Source organism: Haliotis asinina, chromosome 9 (genome assembly GCF_037392515.1).
Source record: "Haliotis asinina isolate JCU_RB_2024 chromosome 9, JCU_Hal_asi_v2, whole genome shotgun sequence".
Taxonomy (NCBI): domain Eukaryota; kingdom Metazoa; phylum Mollusca; class Gastropoda; order Lepetellida; family Haliotidae; genus Haliotis; species Haliotis asinina.
The window spans coordinates 56,393,699-56,419,044 of record NC_090288.1 but is presented as its reverse complement, the minus strand read 5'-3'; the positions used below and the strand labels follow the sequence as shown (position 1 = coordinate 56,419,044).

At 39.0% G+C, this 25,346-nt stretch overlaps 2 protein-coding genes across 3 annotated transcripts in view; both read right to left on the bottom strand.

The window, feature by feature from the left end:
• LOC137295801 (toll-like receptor 13) lies at nt 1–7,279 on the bottom strand. Its single transcript, XM_067827353.1, has 2 exons — nt 7,246–7,279; nt 1–2,581 (listed from the first exon to the last, which is right to left on the bottom strand). Exon 2 carries the CDS (start codon nt 2,559–2,561, stop codon nt 414–416), a length of 2,148 nt encoding a protein of 715 aa, XP_067683454.1. The 5' UTR covers nt 2,562–2,581; nt 7,246–7,279; the 3' UTR covers nt 1–413.
• Nucleotides 7,280–9,770: 2,491 nt separating this feature from the next.
• The window catches only part of LOC137296189 (DCC-interacting protein 13-alpha-like), a 96,777-nt gene continuing 81,201 nt past the window's right edge, over nt 9,771–25,346 (bottom strand). For both annotated transcript variants that reach the window (XM_067827907.1, XM_067827906.1), the window contains one exon: nt 9,771–17,815. In XM_067827907.1, the coding sequence (XP_067684008.1) occupies nt 17,615–17,815 (201 nt within the window). In that variant the 3' untranslated portion in view covers nt 9,771–17,614. The remainder of the gene's footprint in view (nt 17,816–25,346) is intronic.

Here is a 25,346-nt window from a genome sequence, read left to right as displayed (position 1 = left end):
AAATATACGAAATCCATTATTTGTCAGTGCAGGGTATAAATTACAAGAGTGCCTAGAAAAACGTACAAGAAAATACGAGTCACTTTGCTCATTCGTCCCTTGTCAGGAAGCTCAAAGAAGCTTCTACACTTCTGCACTTCTACACTGAGTCAGGTTCACATGGGCCTGTTACAGTGATTGAGCATAATTCACAATATCACGGCCGGAGATAATGAACACAAACTGTGTAAAATATAACAGAGCACTTAAGCATATACTTGGTGCACACTTTGACCCCATAGCAATCACGCCAGGCTCACACATATGACTCCGTTACACTGATTGAGGATGATGTACAATATCGGTGCTGAAGACACTGGGCACAAATTGTGTAGAGTTGAACACATTAACCGCAAGGCCATGACATCATGGTTTTACACCGAATTTGTCCGTATTCTGGCTTTCTGTGTGGGCCTGCGCAGCAACAGCCGCAGTCGATTAAAGAACGCTGTCCTTGCATAATCCTCCTCGCCCCACTGTAAGTAAGTTGTCGTCTGCAACATTGCTGTCATGGCTTTGGTCATGTAACTCGTATGGATGTCTTCTAGCATGACCACCACGAGCAGACGATTTACATTCTCCAGTACATATCTCTGAATAAGAGCCAATTCAAACTGGCACCAATCACTTTGAGCAAAACTGTTTGACAGAAGAATCACCAAACAGCGACTATTTTCGATACAATCAACAATATTGTCAACAATGAGGTTCCCTACTTCGAAATCACGGTCATGGATGCATAGTTTCAGTTGACCTTCACCTTCAAGAATGGGCATTAGTGTCTTGATAACCCAGGGACGGTCGGCAACGCTGTAGGCGATAAATGCGTCATATTCATAGTTTCCAGTGTCTGTTTCATGGCGGTTTCTGTATCTGATCATGTACACAAGATACTGTAAGTACCACCGTAGCCGATACAGGACCGAGCCGACAACAAGAAACACCAGCAACAACGTTGAACATGTCAACGTGATTATTTTTGAGTTCAGGTCAAGCAAACATATGTTTTCTGACAGCGGTATGTCCTCTAGGACATCACGATAAACAGAAGCAGGTGACGTACATCTGTAGAGTTCTGTATATTCCGGTAAATTGAAGACGTGTGGCCGTTCCTTCATCCAGTCGATAAACCACTTTAATTCACATGTACATTGAAACGAATTATAGAATAACTCAATATGCTTGGCTCTTCTTCTGAATCCTGGTGGGAAAGACGATTCAGAGACGACCGATATGACATTTTGCCTCATGTAAATTGTATCCAGATATACCAGACTGTCAAGAGATCCGTCTGGCCAAGAGCCGATCCTGTTGTTGTACAGCACAAGCGCCCTGAGATTATGAAGGTATTTGATCACAGCTTTGGGGATTTTGGTCAATCGACAACCTCCCATAATCAAATAAGTCAAATTTCTAATTGGCTTGAATAACTGATCAAACTGCTCTTCACTTGTTTTATCTAAAATGTTGTCAGCCAAATTCAACAGATCCAAAGATGAACAACCTTCGAAAATGTTGAGATTCTTACGAGGCCGTGCAGTGTATAACGCATTTTTTCGGAAAAATGCTTTCTTTAGACTGGTATTGTTAAACGGGGCCTTTTCGATGGTTAGGAGGGCAAAGATCTCTGAGAGCTGGATACTGTCAATTGATAGTAGACCGGCAAACATGTTGGATTTCAAAGTCTTAAACAAATTCCCATTCAGATATAATTTCTTCAATTTCTTCAAGCAGCTGTAGTGTTCTGAAATTATCGTTCTCATAAAGTTGAACTGCAAACTGAGTCTTTCTAAGTCAGGAAAAAAGGAATGGCTATGGTTCTTACAGAAATTTGGAAAAGCATTAAAATAATTATTATCAAGTCTTAATTTTTTCATATTACTGGTCAGATTTTGCCACATTGAAAAATTTGACAGCTTGTTCCACGCAAGATTAAGAAACTGTAAACCAGGAACATCCCCAATATGGTCAGGGCTGATTGATGTAAGGCTATTGAAGGCAAGTGAAATATTTATCGAAGAAAGATTCCTGAATGATGCAAACATATTTTCTGGGATGGACTCAATATGCATATGGCTCATATTCAGGTTCTGGAAGTTTTTGTTTTCCAGAGATCTAAGTGAGGTTCTTAGCTGATGAAGATTGATGCGATTGTAACTTACATCTAACCTTAACAGATGCGGTAGGGTGGAGAATGCATCGCTGGATATGTTCACAATACCACTTCTTCGTAGTCTCAGATACACAACATTCAGCCTTGATATGTTCCGAAATGTGTCATTATTTATGACTGCTAAATCATTGTCATTGAAGAATATGTAAGTCGGCGAGGTTTTGTCTAGTTTTGTTGCCTTTGGAATGAAAGTTAGACTTCGGTTAGAACAGTCCATGTATTGTATGGTTCGGTTTTCGGCCGATCGTCCGCACCGACACACATTGTTCCCACACGATCTTGATTGACGAGACGCCCAGGCCAGATTGAGAGCACACAGGATGAAGAAGATACGAGTGTGTAGTTTCATTGTTACAGAATGACCTGAAACTGACAGACATAACAGATATTACTCATGCTGAATAGCAGTGTTTCTTAATAGCAAGTAATCTCAGCACAGACCCATGTAGGTCCTTGTTAGGATTGATCTCCAGCAACCCATGCTAGCCGTAAGAGGCCACTTGAAGGATCGGATGGTCAGGCTCTCTGACTTGGTTGTCATCGTATCCCAAATACGTAGATCGATGCTTATTCTGTTGATCACTGGATTGTGTAGTCCAAATTCGATTATTTACAATGCGACCTCGTGGCTAGAACGTTGATGGGTGTGGCGTTAAACAACAATGAAACAAACAAAGAACACCAAAATATATAAAATCATATTACAGAATTCTTTCAAAATGGTATAAGTGAGTGGTATCACGTGTCTAACTTAAATACTGTAACCCTGATCGGAAACCTTTGAGCAAGAGTAGTTTCATTCACTTTAAAATAGTGGCAGAAAGCGTGATCGATGGCATCTACAAGGGCTGGACTTATCGCACAAAGACCGTACTTATCGCACAAAAGCTTAACTTTTCGCACAAAAGCCGGACTAACCGCACAAAGGTTAGACTTATCGCACAAAGGCTGGACTTAAAGCTGGCTGGAATTTTTGCACCAAGGCTGGAGTTATCGCACAAACGCTAGAAAATATGCCCCTGAACGTTGACCTCCTAGTCAACATCCTGTTGAGTCATACCTGGATTGCGGAGACTAACAATCCTACCTACACTTTAATGCATTCACTTTTCAAACACTAATTGTCAGTAATTAATTTAAATTGATACGAATGCGTCCTGAACATGTTAGTGGATAAAGGGTAATGTCTAACCATGCACTTAGTCAAAGATGAACATAATTTGTGATTACTAAGCATCGCACTCATTTTAAAAAAGGAACGTGTAAAGTGAGAATGAAACACACATTCCCAATAAATCTAATGTTATTTAGAAAGGTAATTCAAATATTTGATATCTGGATGGGTTAAGGGGCTTGTTTGTTTGGAATTCCATGTGGTGTTGCAATGACTATAAAGCAGTACTCTGCAATAGTTTGGGTGGATGGTGACTATCTGTAAGCAAGTGCGTCTAGACTAGACAGTCCGGTGATTGACATCATGGGCACCAATTTACAAAACTAAGATACAATGACATGCTTCAAACGATTTTGTTGAAGACCAGTTCTAACCCGGGTCATCACAGATCGTGAATATGATCTGAGATGAGTTTAGGCAGGTTGTCGAACCGTGAAGGTCCGGGTTAGAATTGTGGTCGTCACCAACACATGCTTATCGTTTGAGGCGACGAACGGGATCGGTTCAGACTCGCCTACTTGGTTAACACATGTCATCTGTTCCCATTTGTGTAAATCGTTTTTCATGCTGTTGATCACTGGATTGTTTGGTCCAGACTCGATTATTTTCAGACCGCAGAGCAAAAATAAACTCATTCTCTTAACCGGGTTATCCATTCACTGTCCAAACATTTACCCATACATTTGTTTGCCTTATTTGCACATATCCTTTCCTCTGTGCGCTCATAAAGCTTTTCGTGTGTTTGCATACAATTTATCATGTGTAATCTAGTAGCCATTTTATGCAAGCCAAGGCTGCGTTTAAGTATTCCTACTGGTCACACTGATAACAACCATCACCTTAATCTGAGGTCACAAACGGAAGATCAAATCCTCGAAATTGTAAATACAATTGTAGTATTTTGGCCTGTGAGAATCCATGTTAGAATTGATCTTTAACAACCCATGTTTGTTGTATGAGGCTAGTGACGAGATCGGGCGGCCCGGCTTTATCACTTGTTTGACACATGCCATCGTATCCTAGATGTGTGTATCGATGGTCGCGGTGTGAATCAACGGAGTCGATTACCGGCAAAAAAAGCTGGGCAGCTGCTGAATACATTGTTTAGCAACAAATAAACAACAAATCCATCCATGATGATTATAGTTTCAGCGCTAAGGGGCCGATGACTGACAAGACCTATAAGCTACTTACGATGACTGACAAGACCTATAAGCTACTTACGATGACTGACAAGACCTATAAGCTACTTACGATGACTGACAAGACCTATAAGCTACTTACGATGACTGACAAGACCTATAAGCTACTTACGATGACTGACAAGACCTATAAGCTACTTACGATGACTGACAAGACCTATAAGCTACTTACGATGACTGACAAGACCTATAAGCTACTTACGATGACTGACAAGACCTATAAGCTACTTACGATGACTGACAAGACCTATAAGCTACTTACGATGACTGACAAGACCTATAAGCTACTTACGATGACTGACAAGACCTATAAGCTACTTACGATGACTGACAAGACCTATAAGCTACTTACGATGACTGACAAGACCTATAAGCTACTTACGATGACTGACAAGACCTATAAGCTACTTACGATGACTGACAAGACCTATAAGCTACTTACGATGACTGACAAGACCTATAAGCTACTTACGATGACTGACAAGACCTATAAGCTACTTACGATGACTGACAAGACCTATAAGCTACTTACGATGACTGACAAGACCTATAAGCTACTTACGATGACTGACAAGACCTATAAGCTACTTACGATGACTGACAAGACCTATAAGCTACTTACGATGACTGACAAGACCTATAAGCTACTTACGATGACTGACAAGACCTATAAGCTACTTACGATGACTGACAAGACCTATAAGCTACTTACGATGACTGACAAGACCTATAAGCTACTTACGATGACTGACAAGACCTATAAGCTACTTACGATGACTGACAAGACCTATAAGCTACTTACGATGACTGACAAGACCTATAAGCTACTTACGATGACTGACAAGACCTATAAGCTACTTACGATGACTGACAAGACCTATAAGCTACTTACGATGACTGACAAGACCTATAAGCTACTTACGATGACTGGGACTGTTGTTTTTGAAACTGAAACTGAATTTCATATCAAGAATTTGGTATCTCTGAATAAGACGAATATAAATCTCATAAGGTAAATACTAAAACCAAATTTTGGACACATCATTTTGCTGTGGAGCTAAATGGATACGTGGCTTATTTAATTCACGATGTATTAGTATTGTTCTGTAGCGTAGTATGTTTGGTCTAAATAAGCTTCCAGCACGCTGGTATCATAGAAATTTAGCAATCTATTCAAAACCTTTATTTGTCTGCTTGTCATTGTCAGTGTGGCGAAATAGATACTACGGTCAAACACAGTTGTGTCGATGTAATACTCCTGTTGTGTTGCGCGTATGTTTAATTTTGTCTTCACTTTGGGCGATGTCCATCATCGGATAACGAAGTACATACATAGGGTCCTTTAACGTCAACATAAGGATATTAATACCATTTTACAAAACACGGGCACGTGTGTTCGGGACAACCGGCAATTCGACATATCCAGTCGAGAAATTCGAGAGACCCCAAAATGAATAACGATGAATAATAGAAGGAACTCGAACGGGTTCAAAGGTTAGTTCGGGAGAACCGAGTCAGTGAGTGAGTTTAGCTTTACGCTGCACTCAGCAATATTCCAGCTATATGGCGGCGGTCTGTAAATAATCGAGTCTGGATCAGACAATCCAGTGATCAACAAGATGAGCATCGACCTGCGCAATTGGGAACCGATGACCTGTGTCAACCAAGTCAGCGAGCCTGACCACACGATCCCGTAAGTCGCCTCTTACGACAAACATAGTCGCATGGGTTGCTGAAGGTCTATTCTACCCCTGGACCTTCACGGGTCTCGGGAGAACCGAATGTTCGACACATTAACGTACGTGGGTGCTTGTGTGCCTTGTTTGCAGCTTGTTCTAGTCCATTTCTAATGTTGCATATAAAGATGCCCGTTTTAACACTGATCCATTTCAAATAACTATGTTGCTAAATACCCTATAGTTATATAACCGTTTGTTTCAATATTGACTCGTCTCACAACGAGAAACTTATACTTGTTACACAAAAGATATACAACTGTTTTCCTCTAAACTTTCGACACAATTGAACATGCCGTGTTGTTTTATCCCCCATCGGTACGTACGCGCGGCAAGTAATTTTACAACCAGGTCGAAGGTTAAAGTGTTGATCAACATACAATAACATATATTGGACAGTATTGCTATGATATCACAATGTATTGTTCATTTCACAGTGGACACATTTCAGTTTGACATTGATGAATACAGGTATACAGGTGCTTGTTTCACGATCCACTCTTTCAGTATGACAATGTTATTTAATACCCAGTAGGTATTAGTTTTACGCCTCTTTGAACCATACACCAGAAACACCACTGTATCGGACTCCAAAAATATTCTTCGCACATTGTACCGATGTGAGAATCGAACTTGGGACGAGAGACGCTTTAACCACTTGACTACCCCACTGTTCTCAATAGTATGCAGCTGTTTGTTCCGCTGTCGACACCATATGATACTGTTAATGATAATGCTAAACGTACACATCTAGGTGTCTCACTTTTGACATATTTCATTACAACGGTGTACAGAGGATATACTTTAGCTTCATTTTCCTAAAACAGGGTTCACTACTTGGCATCAGTGTCAAGACTTACTACAATTATTACTTTTCACACAATATTCAGTTATTGCTAAAACACATCAGCGAATACTTACAGCACACCGCAGAGCGTCGCGGGATCCAATAAGTGAGAGTAATGTCCTTCTAAAGCGGAAGTATAACAATTGAGGTGACCTTTGGACCTATCAAAATAAACAGACTGAAGTAGGAACAATGGGGGTAGACATACGACACTAAGATCTGCTTAGCTAGTCTTCCATACAGGCACTGAAAAATGTCCATCTGTCTAAGACAACTGGAAAGAAGATGTTAATCCAGGAGGGTAAGTGTCCATTGTGAAAAATTAAAAGCCCGGGCTTACAAACGATTACTTGCTAAAAAGGCTGGACAACCCCTTAATACTGTCTAAATATAAAGTCTTACAAACCTGTCGGGCTTAAACGAAAAAAAATGGCTGGCTAATTTCAGTTTCTGAAAATGTAGAAAGCTTCAGAGCTCACTTTTTTATATTGTTTCAAGATTAATATAGTGAGTGTTTTCTTGTAAAAAGTGTTTCTTATTTGTTAGATTTTAGATGTTAGATGTTAGTCTGAGGTAGGCTTAGATCTGTTCCAGTGTTGCCTCGGAAAACGCACTTCCAGTGTACAAAGGAATTATCGAAATACATAAACGATTATACAACACGTTCTGATACGGTCACAGTATACGTGAGCTGTCTCAGGTTGGTGGCGAATACAGTTGGAAATACAAGTAGGAATAGAATCGTCACGTAGCCTACTTCGATTGAACAATAAAACAGAAATGAAAGAAGTATTAATTGTATTAGCGAGAATCATCACAGCATACTACGCGGTGACTCATATAAATGAGCGAGCGTTTTGCGGTTTATCGTCGCTTTGAGAGTTATTCCAGCAACGGCACGTCATCATGACGTGGGTGGGAAACCTGATGTGATGTGTAACCACTTTGTGAGTGAGTGAGTGAGTTTAGTCTTATCCCAATCAGCAATATTCCAGCCATATGGCCGCAGAAAATTATCGAATCTGACCAAGCAATCCAGTGATTATTAGCATGAGCATCAATATACGCAACTGGTATACGATGACAGGTGATAACCAAGTCAGCGAGCCTGACCATCCGATTCCGTCACTCGCCTCTTACGAGCCGCATGGGTTACTGAGGATCAATATTCTAACCCGGGTCCTCACAGGTTCCACTTTGTTGGGGTGAAACGCTATACAGCGGTATTAGCAGAACCCCAGTATTATGCCTTTGGTGCGATATACCGTAAGTCAATAAAAAAAAATATGGTATTTTCGGTTTTCGTACCGTCATCTTATTAACCTTTTAAACCCATTATAAAAAGGAGAAAGAAATCCAATCATTTTGTCAAAACCTATGCATTTCATCGATAGACGGGCACTATTTCCCGGAAGTTAATTATCATATACCGTTACTTCTTTGAGAGGTATTTAGAAGATGGAATTGTAAGAAAGGATAACAATATATGGATGGGCAACTTCTTTATTGCTGTGAGGGCGACGTTTCGGAATGTTGTTGCCCTTCCTTGTTACATACTGAACCGAAATGGACGGAACCGAAGGTCTTGTACCACAACACGGCTGCAACCTCTGTCGCCGCTAATCACCGCGACCTTCATGACCAGCTTTAAAGAGATCCCCTTTCGCTACATCCCCTTTCCAAACACTCTGTTGGCATAGAAACGTGGATGACCCCTTCACTGGCATACTAGATCCTGACCATTACGCAGCCATCCTCCTCGACCATCTCAACAAGCAGCACCTGCGCATCCAGATCGCGCTGGAGATAAAGGACCAACAGAAACTGACGTTCCCAGATGTGTCCTTGAAGAACCCCTCTGCCACATCACCTTTTCCGTCTGCAGAAAACCCATCCACTCTGACCAGTATATTCATTACCTTTCCAACCACCAGTCTCAGATCAAACGCGCCATTCCAGACGAGCTAAATCCATCCGCGACCCTGACTATCTCCAAGCTGAAATAGACCATCTAAGAAACACATTGATCAACCTCAATGGCTATCCCAAACGACCTGTAGACAGAACCATAGCATCGACTCTCCAACAGCGAGAAGAACACAGTCCCAAACCATCCCATCTCCAATTAGAATAGACATTCCCTACCAAGGTCAGAACAGCCACCACATCGGCCGACTGCCTGCCGTTATAAATGTGACGTTCAGGTGTGACTAAAGACCACTCTAAGGCCAATGGTACATGTGCCTCAACCAACACCACCAACACAGTCAGGACTTCATGTTACTCTCATCACCTCTGTATATATAGAAGTTGTTACTCATCCTCTCTGCACATCTTTGACACATTATGATAATTTCCGACTGAACATGCTGAAATCAGTTTGTTAATGAATCTAGCAACACAAACAAATGTCTTGTCAGGTATGAACAGATCCCCATTGTGATGAATGTACATGAAGGATGGTAGTAATGGATTGGGTAGTCAGACTTGGTGTATTGATTGTCATCATACAAGACAATCACCGCTCCTCACTACTCTTCAGAACAAATGGGTTATCTGGTCCACATGCAGCTGTTTACATACTGACAACGTACAAGTATTGAAGCATATTTTCACTTTTATTTTCAGAAAAGCAGACCAGATGCCATACACTAGAAACAACGAGCTTCAGCTTGAGAATTTACATAATGTACATATCACAAGAAGTACAAAAGAGTCATTCTAAAATGCATTCTAACCAAAACCCTTGAAGGCCAATAAATTATGTACCCTTGACAAAAATGTACATCAGAAAAAAATCATCCCTAAAATAAAAAGTCCTCTACTTGTTAGACAAGCACTGAAGGCGCATTAGATATTACAGAACCCAAACATTATAAAGATATGAAGCCACTGTGATAATTCTGCATGCCTAAATGCATTGAAGGAGTGGTGAGTTAGCCTACTGGTTAAAGCATTCACTAGGGCATACCAAAAGACTTGGGGTTGATTCCCCACCTGTGTACAAGCAATGTGTGAAGCCCATTTCTGGTGTCACCTGCCATGATTGCTAAAAGCGAGATGATATTAAACTTATTCATTTGCTCACTTATGCATGAAACCTATTCATTGAGGATCCAAATAGGTCCACATACCTCACGATCAGGGTTAATGGACTTGCACTGTGACATGGTTGATTCTGATGAAATTCTTCAAAGGCATTTGGAAGTTGGTGAGGTAATGCAAGACACTATTATGGATTACAACTTCTTTAATTCTTTTAACACAACGTTTCAAGGCTAATTCTTGCCCCTTCGTCAGGTGGATAATGAGCATAGGTAACATTGCAGAATATATACAGGTATACATGAAGCCAGAGAGGTAAGATGTATATACAAGCACATAAATGTAGTTAGGTATGTACAATCACAGAGGAGAGATGAAAGGAGGAAAGGGTTTTAACAGTACATTGATGTTTACACAGCTGATAGATTGAGAGTCTATGAATCCTTGTTGACACACCAGGCAGAGGGTAGGTACACACCTTGATCTCTATTGATCTGAGGTTCTAATCTTCTGATGTTGATTGCTTCCCAAAGCTTCCTTCTCCATCAAATCACTGATGTTGGAAGCCAGGATCTCAGTGTTTTTCCAGTTGATGGAGTGGTTTGGATAGTTGACGATGTGTTCAGAGAGGGCCGATTTCAGAACTAATTTTCCTACTGAAGTTTTGTGCTCTTTGAGTCTGATGTTGAATGGTCTGCAGGTTTGTATATACATCTTACCTCTCTGGCTTCATGTATACCTGTATATATTCTGCAATGTTACCTATGTTCATTATCCACCTGACGAAGGGGCAAGAATTAGCCTTGAAACGTCATGTTAAAAGAATTAAAGAAGTTGTAATCCATAATAGTGTCTTGCATGGTTGATTCTGTACCATTGATCTCTGTGACATAAATGCTAAAGATACCATTGTGTTGGTACAAATTCTATCATAATCAGATGTGTTTGACACCAATTATTCTATCAATGACCTTCATAGTTTACTGGGATTAGAGTCACAGTTTTCTGGTCATATTAGTCAACTCAAGGTAACAGTAATGCATGATACTGGTGTTATGATACATTTTTCTTCACGGGATCAAGACAATACATTCTCTGAAAGGAGCAAGTGAGCTTCCCAATAATAAATCACAACTCAACCGTTTAACAACCCCTACCACCAATCTAAACAAACACCATGCCATTCTTGATCCTTAACCTATTATGTAAGGTAGTGCCATTATGTTGAAATGTAAATAGATTCTACAATTTAACATTTTCGCTTTCATTTGTTTGGAAATGAGAAAAATATATATATAGATGTCTGTCCCTACTGATTCAAGGCATTACAACTTGAACAAGGACATATAAAAAACAGTGAATCTTCTCAATTCCCTTCAATAAGGAAACAATCACAAACAGAGATACATTAATCAATTTGGTAACTATGGTCACAATGCATTTCCATTTCTGGTGCAGGAAATAATTTCATTTGAAGTAGTGCTTATTAACCATGTATGTTATCATCTCTATAGCCTTTGAACTGACTAAGGTTCAGTACCCATAATTTCAAACATAAGAGGGCAGTAGGGTAGCGTGTCAGGCAGAAAACACGAGTTCGATTCCCCACACAGTTACACTCTGTGAAGCCCATTTCTAGTGTCCCCTGCAATGATATTGCTGGAATATTAGAGTAAAACCAGTCACTAAAATACCAATAGACTCCAGTTAGTACACTTAACAAATTATACAGGCCATGCACTTACTAGAGGATGAGTCAGTTTTCTAAATCAACAGAGGCTGTGGGGTAGTTGAGTAGTAAAAGCATTCACTCATCACGCCGAAGATAGAGTTCAATTCCCCATGTGGGTACAATATGCAAAACCAGTTTTTTTGTCTCCCAAACCATGATTTTGCTGGAATATCACAAAAAATTACATAAAACTAAACTCACTCTGTCACTCACTCACAATCACTGATCCTTACCACAATAACATAGAGCAAGTCAAGATAAATCCACTTCACTTACGGTATCTAATGTTTTTAGACAAGGCATGTCAAGGGTACATGGTTTAACTTCAAAGAGAGTGAGTGAGTGAGTTTTATGCCACGCTCCGCAATATCCCAGCTACATGGCAACAGTTTGTATGAGACTTCAGAAAAGAACAGGGGCTTGTAAAACATGTCAATGGCTGGCAAATTAATTCAAGCCGTGACGTCTGATAGATGAAGCTTCCTTTCCCCACGATGTATAAAATTAGGTCTAGTTATGCTAAGGGACAAGTTTAAAACTTTGACATCCACTAATAACCACATTTCCTCGAGTTTCGGTTTCAGGGTGGTTATACTACTGACACTCAACATATACAAACAGCGATAACAAAACAATTGTTAATGAACAAACTTTTGAAAAATGGGGCAAGCATGTAACTTACATTTTTCAGTTTAAAAATAGCAACCTTTCTGTTTTTATAACTTCAACATTGTCTAAACAGAGACAGAATAGTTTTTAACAAGTACATCTGTACTTGCTTTAAACATTAGACAATGGGTGGAGAAGATGTAAGGAAAAATTTTAGATTACATTTTTTGTTACAATTGTCTTGTGAAAAAAAGCTACTAAACTGTTTATTTTCCAGTTACACATATAGTACAAAAATTTTTCCTTGGTGTAAGGTTTGAATCCCCAGCTTAATAAAGACATTTCATGTTGTCAGGAACATTTTCACCCAAATTTTCATAATTTTTGACAAGGTAAGGAATTCAGTGAACAGTTTACATTAAAAAGCATCTGACATCCTTCAATCATCATTGATCAATGGCAAGAAGTGGGTATCAGCTGATAAAATTGACATTAATTAACAAGTGCTAAACAGGGTCACCTTAAAACTAGACAAAAGAGTCATGTACACCTAAACTCTGACATACAGAATGTGCCAGTTGGAGTATGGCACTCGTAACAATGGCAACAGATTCCATTTATGTCTCACTATAAATTAATAATTCAACCACTGATAGTCATAATAATCGCAGGCATATTTTCACTGAAAAAGAAAAATCATCAACAAATTGATTGGCATTCTCTTGACCTATTTCTTCCATAAGACGTCATGCTCACGCTCTTTAATTCAAAACATTTCACTTCAATGCAAATCTATCTGCTTAAGTTCTCGATCAAATATGTACAGAGAAAAAAGTGTAAAACGGGAAATATTCAGATCACCTTGGAAACTGGACCTTTTACAGACATGTTGAATTATGACTGATCGCCAGTTTACATTGTTTTGAATGGTTTAGGTTTTGTTTTCTTGTTTGTTTGTTAGTGTATAAAAGTGCTCACACATAAACCACTACAGACGAATGTACTTTCTATAGAAAAGCTCATACAGAGATAATTAGCTAAAGGTGTTTCTGTATCATAATTACATATACATTGTATTATAAAATTGTATTGTATGCATTTGATAACCAAAATACATATTATTACTCAATATTTGAAATATTCAAAGCAATTAATGCTGAAGATATAGTTTTGCTCATTGAAGTAACTTTGGTAACTCCTCTGTTTGAGGGAATGATCCCATTTATCACATGGTGCCAAAGATTTGTACCATGTGTCTTTGTCTCACACACTGACAACACGTAAACTTGTCAGGAGGATTCGTCAGTGGTCTAGTGAACAAGTAGATGTAATCAATGCATGGAATTTGAATTTGTTCCTATTTGGTGACCTCATTTGCATTTTTATCAGAAAGAGCTATCAAGTATGTAAGGCTTATATATCAAACATATAACTCTATCATATGATAACACGTTCCTCATGTCAAAACAATTCATATCATATTATGACAACACCCTCTATCTTTTGAGAACACTCGCTATCATAAAGCACTCTCTATCATATGATAACACTCCATATCACATGACAGCACCCTTTATCATATAATATTGTCATATGATAACATTTGCTAAAATATGATAACACCCTCCACCCTATGACAACATCCTTTGTCACATAACACTCTCTATCATATGATAAATAGTTTTTCATAGCTTCAATATTAATCTTCTCTCCAATCTTGTACAGCAACCAACATCTCTCAAATGGAAGTGAAAGCTAAACCAATAAGCGTAGAATACAAAACTAATATCCTAAACAAACATGTTCAGTTTATAACTGCCAAATAGTAATGACTTTGTTAATAAATAACATATATTGCCAACACACACCAGTTCTACAACACTGAACGCAAGAATACACTACTGAATGCTAGCTTTCATACACAGCATGGCTACAACATGAGCTAGCTCTATATCCCATTATACATATATATACATACACACAGTACACGAATACATACACTATAAATCGGTCGTGCAGTACCTTCTCAACAAGTTCATCTTGTAGTATTTTACAATTTTTCAAATTCATCATGTACACACATATAAAACATCTCTGTCAAGAGTTACAATTGTGTAAATATTAATAGAAAACATCCATCACTCTTAACAGTGTCATATACCACCCACATGTACAAACAGTGTCATAAACTAGTAAATGCACATAACATATCTATAGTTTTATGGAATACAGTATACACATTTCTTATATATTAATCATATCATGCAACTGATGCTGTGAACAAGGCTGAAGGGGGAATAGGGATTGCACAGGTGCACACGCCTCTCCTAGACATGTTTTCAGTCTACTGCCACTTGGCAAAAGTAATTTGAGGCCTCCTATCTTCCAGTCCTTGTGCCTGACCCTGTTCATCAACATGTGAGCTGGACATGATATTGTGACTAGCGCTACAGTCATTAACAACTTATTAGCATTTTATTGCATCACTTATTACTTTCCAAATTGTACCTACACCTCAACTGTTAAAAAGTCACAGCTGGCTAATTTAGATTTAACATATTCACTGATGATAATGCTAAAATATTTGATTTTTGATTGTTAAAAAACGAACTTTGGGCATGTTGTGATTATGACAAATGTAATACTGTACGAGTTTCAAATTTCTCAGTGACAACATTCAGGTGACCGTGCGAAACACAAACAAAATGTACAGTAGTCAACTTGTTCCGTGTTTTGCATAAATCATGGTTGATTGCTATAGATCCGGCTCATAAGAACCTGTAAGAAGTGTCAAAAACATAGATTATGCAGAAAACATCAAGGGGGTAACAACTCTCCAAAAATTGTAAAATCTCATAACTTTTTCAGTCTTGTAAATATTTTGAGCATTATAAAAGCTTCTCTTAAAATGTTATGTATATATCCATAGAAAAAGTAACTTTTCTGCATCAATTTGAAGTTTTATCTAAAACTTGCAATGTGTATACACCATTTGATTTTGTTCCAAAGGCAGATTTACTATTTAGAAACAACTATCACAGACAGTATTTATATAACTATCACTGAACTTAAACACAAAATATTAGAAGTATGTGGTTTAGTCTTACAAAGCAGAAAACACACAGTAACTGCTCCACAAGTCTTCAACCATACTATCTTGACTCCTATTTGACTCCTGTCGTCATATTTGAGTCTTCAATCTGTCATGAATTCCTGACTCATACAATTCCAAATAACCCATGTTGGTCACAACAGCTAATTAAAATGGGGATCAGATGGCTAGGCTCTATCCTAAGTGGATCAGATGGCTAGGCTCTATCCTAAGTGGATCAGATGGCTAGGCTCTATCCTAAGTGGATCAGATGGCTAGGCTCTATCCTAAGTGGATCGGGTGATAATGTCCAAAGTGAATAGGGTGGTGGGCTTAGCACTTTGGGGTTGACTTAGCTCTGTGCTTTCAGGATTGACTGACTTGGGTCTGTGCTTGGTAACTGAGTTCCTAGACTCCATGATTTGAGGACTGGGTGGCTAGGCTCTTTGTCTCAATGACTCAAGGACAGTGCAGTTGGGTGACTGCATCAGACCCTGACATAAAGGGACATGGAAATTACAATCAACCTACAGTCTGCACAGCCACACCATGAATGTCGACAGCCACCGTGATATTGGTAGCAAACTGCAGTAACAACCTATCATAACACAGAGAATTGTTGTTTACATTAATCAAATAAGAACTTTCTCCCATTATCAACTGCAAAAATAGAATACACTATTCACAGGCAAGGTTAAATTGCTATTGTTGTCTGCATAGAAACTTTGAGGTTGATGCATAAGCTCTCAAGTCAAGTGTTTTCAAGTCATCACAGGATCCTTGATGTAAGACACACCAAAAACTGTTACTGAAAATATCAGAAGTGACAGAAGTGTATACCAGTATGTGAAAGTTCAACTTCAGAAAAACGCTTAACTTACAGAAAAGAAGTACAATTTGCAGAATTGTTAGCAACACTACAACCAATAAATACTAGTAATCAAAAACAGAGTGAGAAGTCAGGTCGCATTTCATTAGCCAAAAAACGGCTAGAGGTCAGAGTCATTTCCTTGCCAAAGTGAACATGTTCTGGCCATTCCATTTGTTACTTTCATTAAGACAACATGCCTTTTATAGTGGAAACATTATCAATGTTACTAAATGAACATCACTAAATGATATATATAGTCATACCAGGTGAGCTATCTGATCAGCCAACCAGCAACTATCATACTCAACACCACATATACCTCCATAACGAATTACTGTTCATAAGGACATCAGTGTTCTAAGATTTTTCTTTTAATAAATTCAAATTTCCACACTGAAATGATGGCAACCATAAAGACTAATGTCTAACAGACTCAAGAGCCCATACATAGCTCATTTAGATTGGTCAGTCACAATTAGTTCACTGCATGCAGCCATCTGTGGCTGTCAGATCTTCACGGAAGGAGCTATTGAAATCAAAGATCTGATTTCAGTTGATCTCTTACACTGACAAACAATTCAATATGAATCAGGATCTAACTGATTGCAGACATGCCAACCCCAAAATGATGCAAACAGAATCAGAATTAGTACTTTGACCCTCAACTTAGCAGTCAACTAAATGCTTAAAATCGTGAAGGTAGAGAAATCAGCCTGGACGGTAAGTGAAGTCAGAAAACATATTTAATAAGCGAAAATACATGTACATGTTTTCGTCTGTATATCCAAATTCTAATGAATTTTCTTCAAATTTAATAAAATTTCTAGTGCAATCATTTTGGCGTAGTTTGATACTAAAATTCAATGCAATCACCAAAAAATCATTGAGGATGGCATCTCTGTATAAATCACATAATAAAAGAAAATGGAAAGATTTGTTGCTTAAAATGTTGCCTTTTCATTACAAATATAGTGTCAACTTGTTACACTGACAGAATCCAACACCATGTCTATCACAGAATGATATCATCTTGTTCAACTACATCAAATTACAACATGGCTGCACACATTGGCAAATTATGATAGCCATGGTCATTTACGCTTCGGACTCGGCTCCCTCCACATCAGCAGTTCCATCACCGCAGGACTGAGCTACTGGTAGATTCGGGTCAGATGACATCTGGCTGACCTCTGATTGGTCAGGACTGGACAGAATGAGGAATTTCCCATCAGGACTGAGTGGTAGTTGGGTGGAGTCAAGGTTGTCCATTCGCTGTATGTTTTCAAGTAGTAGACGCTGAAAGACAGAGAAAACCCATTATAATCTTATCATCAATGAACAAGAAGAAGTACTACAAATCTTAAAGCTATCATGCATATTATTATACCTTACATATTACAGTATTTACATCTATCATAGTACTTCAATGTCTCATATCCAGAAATGTTATTCCAAATAAAAATCCCCTGAGGCTTCAACGTAGGTAAATGTAAATTGATGATCAAATATCAAACATGTTTATATTAAATATCATCTTTATCAGACTTACTTATACTATATATTTATATATATGTCAAAACAACAAACAGGAAGCATGAAGACAGCTCTTCCATCGTATACAATATTATACTATTTATTATTATTTGATGCTATGGTTCAAAAGTTACAAGTAAAAAAATGCAGTTGTTTCAATATTGATACTAATGGTTATTTCGAGTGTGAAATTTTAGTTTCATGCATAAACTGTGAAACATGGAAATATTCTAGAGGTTTCTCTAACAAGCTATCATATTCCAAGCTTGCCATGCTTTATTTCATGCTTTACAAAGGTAATTCAAAGAAATATTTCCTCATCACTGTTTCCTCAAGAATAACGGGGTACAAATTACAATATGTTCAAAAATGATCATGACAGGGAAAATGAGAGTACATCTTGTTAGAAAGTGCTTAAATATTCCCCAAAACAAACTGGCAAGTACATTTGCCAAAAACAGTACTGGTAAAAATATGTTGCTGTGTAGTCAATGGATAACATAGTTACATAAATGTAGGCATACAAAAGGAAAATATCTTAGCTGTACTTCCAAAAGTAATACCGCTTGTCTTTTAAACAAATACCAACATATTTTCCACAATATAGTGCATTTTTTTCCAAAAGATAGATCTATAGAGGTGCAGGTGCCCCTTACATGTGATCATGAATTTTGTTGCTTGTTTCAAGCACGTAATATCTGAAATAGCATGCATGGAAATCCAAACTCTAATACACAATCTAATCATGTAAAAACACTTATACGTTATAAAAAGGTGCATTGTATATCTGAATTCCATTCAGTATTGTTTACATTGAATTCTGCAAAACCATGTGTGAAGTTATTGGTAGGGCCCCATCTCACCACTCTTTTACAACAACTAATCAAAGAAAAAATATTTCTTGAGAATATTAATATTTTTCTAAATGATCAAGTAAATCACCTGTAAATACACATTATATACAGCATATATTGCCAGACCATGTGGAGGTAGGTATCTGTATTAGGACCATGACAAGGATATTGTTTATAAATATACACCATGACAAGGATATTGTTTATAAATATACACCAACACCAATTAGGGTATTGTTGGTACTCCATGGGTTTGATCGCATTTCCTTCCTCCATAATCCAAGAATACACAGACAGCTCTCCTGTTTTAAGACACATGAGGTTCCAGAAGAAACCAGAGCATGTTCTGACCAATTATCATCACTATCACAAAAATGCGATATTTCTCGCAGAACATATACCCAATCTTGTGGATATCTACTCAACATGTTGATTATGAAACAATGGTATTTTATGGCAAAAATATCATCTGCAACCCATAATTTATTTATTTAATTTGAATTTCGTGGGTAATGCAGGTCCTCATTTTATTTGCTGGCAGACGAGACATGACACGATTACACACATATCAGTAGCATATATCTGCAGATAATAGAGGAAGATACTGTAAACATCCCCATCAAGCACCATAGAACAGTCAAGGCATTCTACAGATAGATCTTTGATTCTAAACACTGGGGGTGTACATGATACAAAAGTTAGGAGTGACATTCCAAGGGTGCAGTTCTTTGACAAAAGAAGGGTCTGTGACCACTTTCATCACAAGCTTGTTGGCCAAGTCCCACCAAGGATTTGATTAGCATTACAGAGTGTTAAAGGGGTGTTAATCTAATGGTTGAAGCATTCACTTGACACTTGAGAAGTTCATTCATGGTGGTCCCTATCATTACATTTCATACAAAAACACTGTCACACTTATCTACAGTTGGCCAGTCTCAGTTTCATTCCTCACATGATTACAATGCATGAAGCCCATTTATTTCTGGTGTGGTGTATCAACCTATTGCTGGGATACTGTTAAAAGCTGTGTTAACTCGTAATTCTCGCTCACTTATTCACTTAATGACTCACCCACCCACTCACCCACAACAAACCACTCACTTACTCACTCACTCACAACACATAACTCCTACATGATCAAGACAATAAGACATTACAAAAGATTGATAATAATATGAAATTCAATTATTCATGCAAACAAGAATAAATATTAATTAATAAGGTGATCCAGGGATTAACCATCTTACACAGTGAATCAAGTAATGAAACAGTTAAAACAAAAACATAAAAATGAAATTCTGTACAGTGAGATGGCCTTTTTTCTGACATTCGCCTCTGCAGTAAGTAGAAGTGCTCCTAGTAGTTAGAGAAACAGCTGGATGATCTTTGTATCATACCAGTGGAATGTCTGCTCAAAACTTAATATACAATATAATGGGTTTGCTTATCTGAAAATAACCATAATTAGACATGACTGAGCATATTTGACACAATTTCAGGATGTCCTGAGTACTTAAGGATGTCAAGGATGTTAACAACATCCTATACATTCCATGAATAATGGCAACCCATGTGACACATGCCCAGTGTCACATCAATATCCATCCATGTCAGTCTGTGAATCCCAATCCAGAGATTCACATCAATAGCAACAATCTGTGAATCGCAATCCAGAGATTCACATCAATAGCAACAATCTGTGAATCGCAATCCAGAGATTCACATCAATAGCAACAATCTGTGAATCGCAATCCAGAGATTCACATCAATAGCAACAATCTGTGAATCGCAATCCAGAGATTCACACCATGAGCATCAATCTGTGAATCACAATCCAGAGATTCAGACCATGAGTATCAATCTGTGAATCCCAAACCAGATTCACATCATGAGTATCAACCTGTGCATCACAATCCAAAGATTCACACCATCAGCATCAGTCTGTGAATCACAATCCAAAGATTCACATCACAATTATCAGTCTGTGAATCCCAATCCAGAGATTTACATCATGAGAATCAATCTGTGAATCCCAATCCAGATTCACATTATGAGCATCAACCTGTGAATCCTAATCCAGACAACCACATCATGAGTATCAACCTGTAAATCACAATCCAGAGATTCACATCATGAGAATCAATCTGTGAATCCTGATCCAGACAACCACATCATGAGTATCAACCTGTAAATCACAATCCAGAGATTCACATCATGAGAATCAATCTGTGAATCCTAATCCAGACAACCACATCATGAGTATCAACCTGTAAATCACAATCCAGAGATTCACACCATGAGCTTCAATCTAACTCTCAAGAGAATAGCATCAGTAGAACCAGCCTGTGAATCACAATCGAAAGATTTCCATCATAAATATCAACCTAGGCTACGGGGAAAGAAGTCAGACCACCCAATCCTGTTGCTGTTGCTGAAAACCAACATTACTCTGGATCTTCAAGAGAGGGTCTATGGTGAGACTTCTACATACACAGCACCTGCAACACCAGACACACATGCTGCATCGTCTACTGGGTACATCAGCTACAGCAAGTACATGTCTCACTACTACCACCATCAGCTCAGACATAACCAGGAACACCATCAGCTCTCTGATTACAAGATTCATATACACTGAACAAAAACAGGGACCATGAATATGTTCATGGATACTTTTACGATATGTTTAACTGTGCGATCTGCCTTCACTGTGATAAATATTGGAGCTGCCTTGAAACACTATGAAGCTAATATGATATTTTTATGAATGTATATATAAGAAATACAAACATTCTTCATGAATACTTCATGGTTAATATCAATGAATCAATCTGACAAACATGTCATACAATTGCCTTGGTTGAAACATTTTGATAAAGCAGAAAAGTAATTCACTGCAGACAGTGCAGCATATGAGCTTACTGCTCTTGCTTATGGCTTAAATATTTTCAGAACCTTGGCAAAATGACAAAAGTGAAGTACAGTACTTTCCATTTTCCAAACCTCACTTAGATAAACAGGTAAAACTATTTTTAAACAATAAAATACAAAAAAAATCATGTTCATAAATAATTCACTCTACAGTCTATGAATAATGAATTGAATTCATGAAGGGAAACTACCTTTTTCCATATAAACAAGTGAATCCTAACTAGATGAAAGGACGTAATAAACATCCAAACTATATTAATATGTATTAGGGGTGATGATTCACCCTGCAGTTGGAAAATCAAATGGTTTCATTTCAGTTCATTACTCCTGGTCATTACTGTCAAATAATCATGAATTTTTTAAGACACTTTGGTTTTTCACATAAATCATATATTATTTACCGAAGTAAGTTATGCAAAATGAACAAATACAAGCCATGCAGAAACATCACGTGAGTCATGTCGCCAAGGCCATTTCGGTTCACTAAAACATTAGGCTATAAGTGGTTAGTCATGATACTGAAATCTATTTTTTTCATTTATGAGCTGTAGTGTCACTGGGTAAAGTAAATATACCTTCAAACACTGATATTGTATCCATGAATAGACATTCATATTCGTTTCCATTAATTCATGATATGCATCATATTCACATGATCCATACATTCACAGTAGTATAGGGAATGATAGTTCTGGCTCACTTTCAAGAAATGTCTCTACAAAGCCTTATTTAGTAAATAAGGCTTTGGTTGGGCCATTAGCTCTTGCTACTATTACCCCTACTACAAAAAAGTTGGCGGTAATTACTGTGCCTTGGTAGGAGGTAACACTGTGCCGTACGGTACGATCAATAATTCTTCTCTTACAAACCCCCTACCCGGCCCATCCTTCAAGTAGTATAAGTTAGGTTCGTCGGCTTTCATATCCACTTTATCTATGTTGTAAGTTTTGACTGACCATATAGGATCGGTGGCTCGCTTACGGCTATCACCCTCGTGTTCCCCCGGCTGGTATAGATACCTCACTAGGGCCCTATCTGGTATCTGTTTCTCCTTCCCACGCAATGGAGCGGCCGACTCTGCAACTATTGATTTTAGTTTGATAGCGTCTGCCGGTTTCTTACCGGTGAGACGGGTGACTTCATGGTTGATTGCCGACACCACCTTGGGTAACCTCGTGACCCATTCAGTCGATCGTTTTCCAGGGGTGGTCATCTCCCTAGCATATTGATAGCCGAACAAGCGCTCAGCCAAAGTCCTATTAAATCTCTCAACTATGGCTTGGCTGCGATGGGCTCCGGCCGTGCCACGCCTGACCTTTGTATCGTGTTTGGCTAGCAGTTGTGACACGGCACCCATGAACTCCCGTCCGGGGTCAACTTGCAGCTCTGTTGGCCACGTCAGTGGGCTGCATTTGTATATGCGTTCAAATCCTCTGGCTACCTGGGTCGAATCTTTCGTGGTCAAGGGTTCGGCTTCCTTGTAACGACTGGCTACGTCCACTACGGTTAAGGCATACTTGTACCTCTTATCGTGGGGTAGGAACAGTAGGTCTGCCTGGTGAATGCTATTAGGTATGTTAATACCGAACCTCCTTCTAGGCACGTAGCGTGGTGCCGGCAAATAGATCTGCCACAGGGCTTGTTTTTCAAGCCACGCTTTGGCTTCCTCCGGGGGTACTCGCGCTATTTTAGCTAGCTTATCTACTGCGTTAGCTCCTTTCCAGTACCCACGCGGGCTGTAGTAAATAGCCTCAAATTTTTTCATGTCCATACGCGTATGTGTTTATTCCATCAATAGCTATCCAACGTTTCGTGTCCATAGGCGACAGGGACGTCTTGTTTATAGTCAGTCCGTATATCTTATGTCCATCACTTCTAAGTGTGTTCATTTTATGTCTAAAGGTACGGGTCTTGAACAGGGCTTCCTTGAATCTGGCGTGTTTGATGTGTTGTTTCACCACATACTTCTTAACCCCCTTAGCCTTCCGAATCTCACTATTGTCGGCTTTCAGTATGGAGTACATCTTAGGTCTCAAACCTATGTACTCGGCTATGGGCGTGCCAGCACACTCGTCCTTCATCTTACCTAGGACCTTTTTATTTACCGTACTGTGTAGGGTATGGGTCTTAGGGTAGTCGCTGGTGTCGTATAAATCGAGGTGTTTTTTCATGTCCTCGTACACGTCCTCGGTTTGAATCTCCATCAGCAGGGAATCCGTGTCAGTGTACAGTACTTCACACCTGTCGCCGTACTGTTTCTTGAGCTCGTTGTAGTAAAAGTCGTACATCAGGTGTTTGGATAAATCGAGGATGCTCATCCCCACGTAAACAGGCCGGTTGAATTTTATGTGGCTTTTCTTCATGTGTATGGCAACCAGGTTGTCTGTAAATATTTTATTACGGTTGAATGCCGGACTGGCTATCAATTTCCTGAGCTTGTCTTCCTCACTAGATCTAACCAGCTTCACGGTCACGCGTTTCCTCAGGTTCTCCATAGTCTTACCAAAAACCGAGTTGTTCATGAGCTTGTAGAGATTTTTCTCAAAATCACTGGTGGCTTTTTTTCGTAGGTCTGTGTTCATTCTGATGTAGGGCTCCATCCATGGGCTCTGGTTGAACATGAGCACCCTGTGTATTTTGGTCAGCCTCATACCCAACGACAGGTACAGCTGTAGGTTGCGATAGTGAACGATGTATTTGGTCTTATTCATTAAGTTAGGCACGAGTTTTTCAACGTCTGTCATACGACCACCTGACAAGTTATGTTGGTACTCAGACATCCAGTCTGTGTTAACCCTCATACGTTCGGGTGCAAGGGGATAGCTGTTGTGCGATGTGTGTAATTCCTTGGGATACTCTAAGTCAACTTCGAGGATATACCCTTTGTTCGAATCTGGTGCAACCTCCATAACATCAACGTGGGGTACCCATTCGAATCCCCCTGTAGGTAGATACTGACTCATGGCCCAGCCGTACAGGTTGTTTGCGTCGAGGTATAGAATGTGATTGGTTGGTTTGTTAGGATCGTAACCTTTCACGTATTGATTATTTGCTTTCGCGTATCGTTTGGATGCCATGGAAATCCCACCTCGCAAGCCTTTCTCAATGAATAGGTGCATGTCGTAATCTGTGAGCAATTCCAAACTAACTCCGGTCTTTTTAAGCAAGGCGTCCCACGACAGACCTGGGCTGGTGTAATACCATGCGGGGTCGAGTTTATACTGCTTTAAACATGTCTGCCTAAACATCTCAAACACGTCGGCTAACAGCAGTACATCTGTCCTCAAGTACAGGTCGTGATAATCACCCAGGTTCTTACAACCCAGTTTATTCCATACGTTAGTCGCGTGCGAGTAATCATCTCGTGAGACGGACGCCTCATTCAGCTTGCTATAAAAGCAGTCAATAGGGGGTAGTCTGGTCTCGGTGAACTTAGCCCAACTATCCATGTACTCATAGGGGTACACACCCTTCCTCATAAGCAGGGGTCTAGTCTCGGCGTCTGTGTA